General features: G+C 45.0%; 1 protein-coding gene across 1 annotated transcript; it reads right to left on the bottom strand.

Annotated features, from left to right (window-relative positions):
* Positions 1-816: 816 nt before the first annotated feature.
* Positions 817-7462, bottom strand: LOC120640087 (SH3 and multiple ankyrin repeat domains protein 1-like). The gene is made up of 3 exons (XM_039915975.1): positions 7436-7462; positions 2476-3196; positions 817-1980 (listed from the first exon to the last, which is right to left on the bottom strand). Exons 1-3 carry the CDS (start codon positions 7460-7462, stop codon positions 1250-1252), a joined length of 1479 nt encoding a protein of 492 aa, XP_039771909.1. The 3' UTR covers positions 817-1249.
* Positions 7463-9135: the final 1673 nt, after the last annotated feature.

Here is a 9135-nt window from a genome sequence, read left to right as displayed (position 1 = left end):
ATTCCGGCGACTAGTTCAAACTAGAGCCGCATTTCTGACTTTTTTGCTAAATGTCTACGTGGCAGAGAGGCATGTTCATGGCACTAAGAACATGCATGCATGCACAGTTCTCCAAGAGGATATGTTGCTGGATTATATCCCAGATTTAATTTGGTAATTAATAAGAAATGGATATGACTTCAGCGATCTATACGTACACAGATAATCCTCAAGGCATCTCATGATAAATTAAGGGCTTACCTTCACCAAACATCTATTAGCTATTAATCTGTTTTTTTTCTCTAGATTCTCATGCATGGTAGTACTTCAAGTGCTATCTTTTTTTTTAAAAAAAAGGTGCATTTGGTTGGGTTTGGAAGATGCTACGTACTCCATTACGTAACAACACCGTGACACATGTAAATTAGGCTTGAAAACGACAGATGTAGGGAACATCCTTCAGAAACAAGGGAATATATGTATAGGGGGAACTAACTGAAAACCGAGAGATAGAGAGAACAGATGCCCAATGCAACAGCGCATAAAGAATGATTTCGAGGAGAAAAAGTCAAGATCTTTATTAATAACAAGAAGCTACTAATTGGGAATATTCCCTTTTTCCCTTAAAGTGGTAATTTTGAATGATATACCGTACCGTGTCTCAAAAACAATATTGTTCCTGAAGTCGTCTATAGTTTTCATTCATTGGGTTGTGTGGTTTCTTTGTACAATCCACTATATAAGCCAAAGAGAGAACATATATACGAGAGAGGTTATAATAATTCCAATGCAACCAATATATGAGCAGATGACTAACAAACCAATCATTTAATTTGGAGAGAAAAAAAGGTCCTGTATATTGCATCAATGAGATTATTATTCCTCTCTTCTTGCTTTTGGATTAGTTTGCACAATTAATTAGTTTACACTTGAACAAATTAAAGAGATGATGAGCAACAGAGCAGTAAATTAAACAAGGAAGGTAGCAGCAAGCTCTAGCAGCTAGCTAGCTAGCTCTCTAAACTGAGGATCCTCCAAGAAATGAAGAAAAGAAGATCATGCATCGCGAAAAGAAAAGAAAGAAAGAGACAAGAGAAAAATGGCCAAGAAATGCTTTTATATGCTTCCAGCAAAATTAAATCACCACTGCCACTTACCCCATATTGCATGCATATTCCTCCATATGCAGCTACTTGGTCTCTGATCTGATCCTCTCGCATTGCAAGTGCTTGCAACTTGCATGCATGCATATGAGCATATGCCAGCTCGATCACGCGTCTTTTTTATTCCTGTGGTGCTCCCCACCGTACGGCCATGCACTGCCGCCACCGGGCGACGACGCCGTGGTCGTGGACGACGGCGTGGACGGAGCAGCGCCCGACGACGACATCGCGGCGGCCGGCGACGGCGGGCCGGGCCGGATGAGCTGCTGCGTGGAGAAGTCCAGGATCTGCGGCGCCGACGAGGGCGAGGGGGAGAACGGCGACGACGCGGCGCCGAACGGCAGGTTGACGCCGCCGCCGCCGCCGCCGCGGGCCATCATCATGAGCTGCGCCTGCGCCGCCTGCTGGGCCGCGGCGGCCGCCTCGGCGCGGTCGCCGCCGCCTCCGCCGCCGCCCCGGCCGCTGGCCTGCAGCAGCTGCGCGTACTGCATGAGGTCCGGGTACGGCACCACGGTCTGGTGCTGGTGCTGCCGGTGCGGCGGCGGCGGCATTGCTGCCAGCGTCACCGCGCCTTGGTGTTGGTGGTGCCGGTCCGGGATGCCGCGGGTGACGAGGAAGCCCAGGTCGGTGCGGCCTTGGACGCGCTCCGGGAAGTTGAGCTTGGCCTTGGTGCCCTTGAACCGGAGCGCCGCCTCGTCGTAGGCGATGGCGGCGTCCTCCGCCGTGTCGAAGGTGCCCAGCCACACCCGCGCCGCCTTGTTGGGGTCCCGGATCTCCGCCGCCCACTTCCCCCACGGCCGCTGCCGCACCCCTCGGTAGTGCCGCCTCCGGCCTGCGGCTGCACGAACACCATTAATTGTTTACTACTAGTAATCTGCAGGCAAATCACACACACAATCAGCTGCTAGCTACTCGATCTGCAGTACGTCGCGTTGCGTCAGAGCTAACGTATTGGTACGCGAGTACCCGCATAAAATATTCCTTGCCAATATAATTCAGCATAGTTATTGGCGTATCTCCGTGCTCGATACTTGAGAGAGAGAGTAGAGAGAGAGAGAGTACTACTTTCTCGAGAGTTCATTAACAAAAGAAATTAACCGAGGGATTATGACCAGCTAGCTCTAGGAGCTAATTAAGCGAGCTGCTGGTAGTTAAATTACTGGATCTGTGGAGGGACGTGTCACTGGTTTTGGCAGGTGCGAAGCTTCCAAGCGGCGCAATCGAGCGGAGGCCGCGCGCGTGCCATGCTTTCGCAATCGAGAGCAGGACAAGGAGAAATGCTAGTAAGCTTGCTTGCTTGCATCGATCGATGAGACGACGGATGGCTACGTACCTTGCTCCTCCTCGGCGGCGGCGGCGTGGCCACCGGGATGGTGCGGCGGCGCTGCTTGCCGGTGGTCTCCCAGCTGGTGGCCCGTGGCGGCGGCGGCGGCGTAGAAGGCCTGCGGCGGGAGCTGGTCGGGGGAGGCGCGGATGACGTGCGCTAGCGCGGAGGCCACGGCGGTGGCGTCGTGGTCGGCGCGCGCCGAGTAGTAGTACTGCGCGTACGCCTCCGGCGACGGGCCCGCGGCGCCGGCGCCGGCGGGGGACGACGACGACCCTCCGCCGCCGCCGCTAAAGGTCGCTCCTTGCAGCTGGGGGGAGAAGTGGTGGTACTGCTCCTCGACATCCAGCTGCTCGTGCTTCGGTGGCGGCGGGGGCGGCGGCTCCTCTTCCTCCTCGTCGGCGGGTAGGGGCCTCTTGCCATGCCTCCGGGGATCCACCTTAGTCAGCTGCCGGTCGTCGATCTGCCGCCGCCGCCGCCTCCCGTAGCTCGGGCTGGATCGATCGATCCGCGCATGCGTCGGGGAGGAGCTTGAGCTCTTTTGGACCTCGGAGCCTCGCGCTCGTCTCGGCAGCTGGTACAGGATCGGAACGTGGCGAGCGAGCTGCTGCTGATAAGAACACGGAGAGAGAGAGAGATAGAGAGAGAGTCTTCTCTCTATCTTTATGTTGGCTAGTGAGAGAAAGAGAAAGAGGAAAACAAAGTTTTTGCACTTAGCCTCTGTGTATATCTATGCGAACTTAGTTCCTTTGCGAAAAGGATGAGAACAAAAAAGAGAGTTGTCTTGGGCTCTCTCTAGGAGCATCGCTTTAGTTTCGGGATGATGTTGGAAAAGACAAGATAGTGGCGCCTTCATCCCCTCGGCGTACACCAAGCTCACATTCCCGGTGGGCTCGCCAACAATTAACCGAAAAGTGGATCGGAATCCATGATGATTTGTAGAGTTTTTTTTGTGGTGGGGGGGGGGGGATGCAAATTTCTTTTTATTTCTTCATTCTTTTTTTTAGAGAAGAGAGGAGAAATATGGACAATAATGGCCTATACATATTGTTTTTCCTAAGATATATTATATAACGAAATAGTTGTCCTGGCAAGTTCTAGAAATTTTTAGAAAAAGTAGATTAAATATAGACGGAAATGATCTATATAGCTCAACGTCTTCTTAGGTGTGGGTCGATGAAATAAAGGAAAACCTGCAATATGGCTCGCAATGACATGCCGCACGCATCTCAAAATATAAGGCGTATATTTTTATTTCATCAGTACTCCAGCCTTTTGATCGATACTCTATTACTAAGAAGTTTTCTCGTAAAATTGATCGTATTATGTATTTATGTATTCAAAAGTACTTACGTATGAATATTATTTTGTATCACATAAAGTTACTCCCTTCGTTCATCATTTTAAGCCATCTTAATTATTTTGTCCTAGATCAAACTTTTATATCTTGATCAAGTTTACAGAAAATTCCACCGACATCTACAACATCAAACTATTTTCATTAAATCTGTTTCATAGATTGTTTTTAAAGATTTAATTATTTTCTTCGTATGACATCAGATGAAAATAAATTATACACAAAAGTTGTAGCTCTTGATGAGACGACCTAATACAATTTTATGATTGATAATATTTTAATTTAAAGCCCTGATGACGATCCCACAAGGCCTGTAACTTGGGCGCCATTCAGGGTCATTTGCATGAGTAGATCCGCCGCATAAGGACGTAGAGGAGCTGGACCGTGAATTATTCTTGGGACGTCGGCCCGCAGTTTCCCCATGATTGAAACAAATTGTTCCGTTAGAAAAAAAATCATTCCAGTGGAACAAAAATAAAATTTATGCGGTTGGATTCAATCTTACTTTTGAAACTGAAAAAAAATGTTCCACTAGAACAAATTATTCCATTGGAACATAATGGAAAAAAAATATTTCATTGGAACCTCTAGGGGAACAAAGAAAAAAATAGAAAATTAGGCCTTAAATCCACCAATGGCCCGGCGAACCACCTAGAAGCGAGCGGGCCGTGCGCGCTCAAACGCTTGTGTGACAGGTCCGCATGCACCCGCGTACGTGACCCCGAGTATTGGCGTGTAACTTTGGTCTAGACCTGATCATTGGCCAGGTCAGATCGGGTACGGGTTGGGTCAAAGAAAATCTGGTATGTTTTTCTTCGGCCCGAGCCCAGCCTCATCCGATAACCGGGCTGAATTTTTTAACTCGAGCCTAACACAACATGTGTCGGGTCGGGTTGGATCGGGTTAAACCTGAATTTTTGTTCGGGTCGAATTTTTACGGGGTTCATGTAAAAAAAATCAGCCCGTGCCCGGCCTGACTTTTATTACGGGTTGAAAAGTTCGGCCCAGACCCAGCCCTCATATTGATCGGGTCAGCTTTTTATGAGCACGTCAGGTTAGGTTCATCGGGTCGCCCGGCCCGTGATCAGGTATACTCTAGCCTATATATATGCGCAACACAATGTTATTCATATGGATTGTAAAAAAAAATATAAACTGAAGGTGTGGTCGGATTTGCACCACCATTAACATTTCCTTTGAGCAGTGGCCAAGGCAGGATTGAATCCAAAAGGGGCTTTCCTCCTCTCTTCCTCCTCCATCCTCCCCTTCTCTCATTCTTCTCCTTCAAATTAGTAGGAGGGACTTCAGGGGGCTCCATGAGATTTCCAGCGGTAGGAGACCTACTGCTGGATCCGCCCCTGCCTTTGAGCACATGTTTTTCACAAAGCAGCATTTTTCTGAGCCATGTGCTATTGCAGCGTGGCAGACATGGATGCTTTAGCAAACCAGATTCAGATTATTTCGTGGTGCATGTCACGCGCGAGAACAAGTCTAATAATTCGGCTGTCCTTTTTTTCCCTTTTTACTGACATTTTCAATATGTTGTCGAACAATTGCTGTTGATGGAATAGTTCTGGTTGGACACTTCAGCCATACATGTGGATCGGTCAGAGAGGTGAATAATTTAGATCACGACCTGGTAACGAGCCTGCAACCACTGAATGGAAATTAAGTTGCCACCTTTTCCAGAATAGGCATGGGATTATATCATGTTAAATTGTGATAAATACATTTTTGTAGGTGCAAATTAGTGTCATTAAAATAATTTAAAGAGGCTTGGTGGATGGAGTGTTTGGGATGCAAGTGCTAATGCCTAAAAGTGCTAAACATTAGTCTTAGTTCATCCAAATAGGAGTGCTAATAAGATGTGGGTTAAACTTTACCCAAGTCTTAGAAACCTTAGTATAGAGTAAGGATATGAGTGCTAATACTCACTCCCTCCTAAAATGTAAGGTATTTTGATTTGTCCTAGGACAAACTGTTCTAAGTTTGACCAAATTTATATAGAAAAGATTAATAATATTTTAAATATCAAATGGAAAAAAATTATATCCATTACAGAATATGATTTCATAATTTATTTTTTGTGTGTGTTAGATATTAATATTATTTCCTATATATTTGATCAAACTTAAGCAAAATGTCTTACATTACAGAACGGAGGGAGTAGATGCCAAAGTTTAGCATTCAACTTTAGCCTATTCAAAAAGACCTTTAGTGCACCAATACACGACTAAAATGCATCACCCATGTGACATGATGGAGAGGTCCCTAAAAGATAAGAAAAATATATACAAATAAGGGAACATATTAGGTGCAAACCGTGCAAATTTTAATCTAGGCCATCTGATCAACATCCAAGGGGTATGAGAGCATTGGTAATTTTACAATTAACCGTCCGCCTTTAGATTGAGTAATCACACTTTTGCAAATCCCCCTCCCACTTCCCCGGCGCTCCGCCTTGGATGTTGATCCGGTGGTTCAGATTGAAGTTTGCACGGTTTGCATGGAGTTGCTGGTTTGCACCTGATATGTTCCTTACAAATAAACACCGCGCAATTAGCTAAATTCATGATCTTCTTCACCTCCCCTAACATCTGCTGTCGGCTTGCAGCTTGCACGGTTGCACCTTACGTGATGAGACACGACAAAAAAAGGAGTGTGCAGTAGTCCCGACGGCAAGTCCTCGTCCTTTGTTCGTTACTCGTGGCATGGACGAAGTCAGTAGGCGTAAATGGCCGGGAAGCGTACATAATTTAGTAAACCAAGTTCCCAGTCAAATTGAACAATGCTTTTGCTGCTCTTGGACATTAGCACGAATTGTTAGCACGGTTCACTGTTCAGGTAGCGATTTTTTTTTAAGAAAAACTTGCTGGTTGCACTTGCACATGCATGTCCACGGGCACCGAAAGTCCATCGTCTTCCTTGGCCTGACGTGCGTCCGCTAGCTACACGCCATGGCGGCCAGCAGGCTCCAAACAGCAAGCAGGCGATCGAGTCGGCGGGTGGAACGCCCTGCAGGGGAGTCAAAGTGGGCCACTGGTGTGGCTGCTGTCGCCGTCCCGAGGTCAAACCGGCCGATCGTCGCCGGTCGCCGGAGCTTCGTATTCGCCGTTGACAACCGGCGCGTGACTGTGACTGTGACACCTAGCGAAGCCCCTGCAGGTTCTCGCTCCTTTGCTTTCTGCTCCGATCCTTTCTCACGGCTGTACATCGCTGCAGTGCGACCACATACAGGAAATCAAAGGAACTAGAGGTAGCTGTGGGTGCACGACTTTATCCGGAGGCCACCAGGTTCAAATCTCGGTGCACACAGTTAATATAAAATAGTGTAATATGGCAAACAAACAATACTAGTAATGCTAGCTCTTGTGGGATTGTGGAAAACTTTGTCACAATTTTTCCTTCAATCGGAAGGCTTCAAACAGGGCATAAGAGCTAAGGTTATTCGTACTCATCATACTCTAAATTCATTCTTTAAAAGAAATATTTTGTTCTGATCACTGAAATTCTCTCCTCTATTTTCAATTCTCCTGCACTCATACTCTATATTTTTCTCTATACCAACTACCATATATGGGTTCCATATATCAGATTTTTTTCTCTTTTTACCTCCTGGCCCCTCCCTTCATCCTCCATCTGCCCATTCACTCTCTCTCTCTCTCTCTCTCTCTCTCTCTCGGCTGGCTGTGGCTGGTCGCTGGTGCTAATTGTTACGAGAGAAAAGTACTGCGGGCTGGCTAGTGCTGATGGTTGGTGCTGATTTGGTGTGAAAGAAAAATATTATTGGTTGGTTATAGCTGAACAGAGAGATAATGCCCTGACAATGAAACATGCCACCCCCACATACGACCACACACAATCCAATAAGACTGCAAAGTCTCCTAGTGTTTGAAGTTAGAAATTGGACCGTCCAAGTCACTCTCCAACATTGGTTAATCAGCATTGCACCTATCGGTAGATTGGGACAACCAACATCCACATATAAACCACCTCAAGTAATCAATAGTGGAGGGGATAGTCTATATTTTTTTCCTTCATCACTAAGATTAATTCTAACGGGTGGTTTCATTTTGTTGTTTCCAAAAGTACCACATCGACAAAATACAAATGAAACAATAGATGAAACTCACTTCACAATACATTTTATGTTTACTATTTCATATGCACTCGTCACATCTCTATATACGATCCACGCACTAAAAGAGGCCCAAGGAGCGTGGCCACGTCACCAGCCGCTCCAGGCCATCAAATCAGCCGGACGGACGGTCCAAATCATGCAAGTCCCGATCATTTTGCAAAAATACCCTCAAACTTTGGATAAATCAACTCATAGTCCGGTCTCCTCTCTCAGGTAATTTTGCGAAGAAGCCCATACATTTTCTCAAAATCAAGCCGCAGTCCATCTTTCCCAGTTCAAGAAAATTTGCAAAGAAAACCTTATATTTTCATAAAATCAACTTGTCATCCTAGTCTTTTCCTAGAATTTTTTTTTTCAAAAACCCTCAAATTTAATAAAATCAAACCACAACTCCTTCCATCCATTACTTCTACACGTGCAACATTATAAATACAATTTGAACACCAAAATGTGTTGAAATTAAAAGTTGTTAAATATAGAATTTGATTAAAAAAATTCAAAAACTACAACTTTATTATGGAGCAAAATTCAAAAAATTAAAATATTTCGCAATTCACTTGCACAAATGCTTGCATGTGATCCATCATACCTACAATATGGACACCAAAATGTCTTCAAATTAAAAAGTGTTCAATACAAAAGTTGCTCAAAATTTCAAAATCTATAGCTTTATTACATAGTACAATTTCAAATTCAGAGCGCTTTTACAATTCATCCACATAAATGTTTACGTAAGATCCATTCTACCTACCATTCGGACATCGAAATATCTTTACATCAAAAGTTTTGAATATAAAAAATTGTTCAAAATTTCAATACCTGAAGCTTCGCTAAACAACAATCTTTTCAAAATAAGTGGTAGAAAAAATACTATAACAAAAACCGCTTAATATAATAAAAAAGATTTCCATTTTTACACTAAAATAATATCCTACTTAAATAGTAGTGTCACAACAATAGAGAGTAAAATATATATCAAATACATCAACGGGCTACAGACAATGACACCTACACCTACAATAATTATTACTCTGTGCATGAACTAAAGTCTGTATCAACTACAATCCAACTACGCGAAATGCAGGCCTTGTGCGGCAAAGCCGCGCGCCTTTCTATTTTAATTCTAAGACTCATCAAGAGTTGATAACCGTGCATACACGGTTTGATCCAG

Source organism: Panicum virgatum, chromosome 7K (assembly GCF_016808335.1).
Source record: "Panicum virgatum strain AP13 chromosome 7K, P.virgatum_v5, whole genome shotgun sequence".
NCBI classification, from domain to species: domain Eukaryota; kingdom Viridiplantae; phylum Streptophyta; class Magnoliopsida; order Poales; family Poaceae; genus Panicum; species Panicum virgatum.
The sequence above is the reverse complement of the archived record's forward strand: the minus strand, read 5'-3'. Positions and strand labels throughout refer to the sequence as shown.

Coding starts and splice junctions, on each gene's coding strand:
- LOC120640087 (XM_039915975.1), bottom strand. CDS start 7,462: ATGGAGGATGAAGGGAGGGGCCAGGAG. Junction 3,197..7,435: donor ATGAAGGGAGGGGCCAGGAG/GTAAAAAGAGAA, acceptor AAGTTCGCATAG/ATATACACAGAGGCTAAGTG. Junction 1,981..2,475: donor CGCCGCCGAGGAGGAGCAAG/GTACGTAGCCAT, acceptor GTGTTCGTGCAG/CCGCAGGCCGGAGGCGGCAC.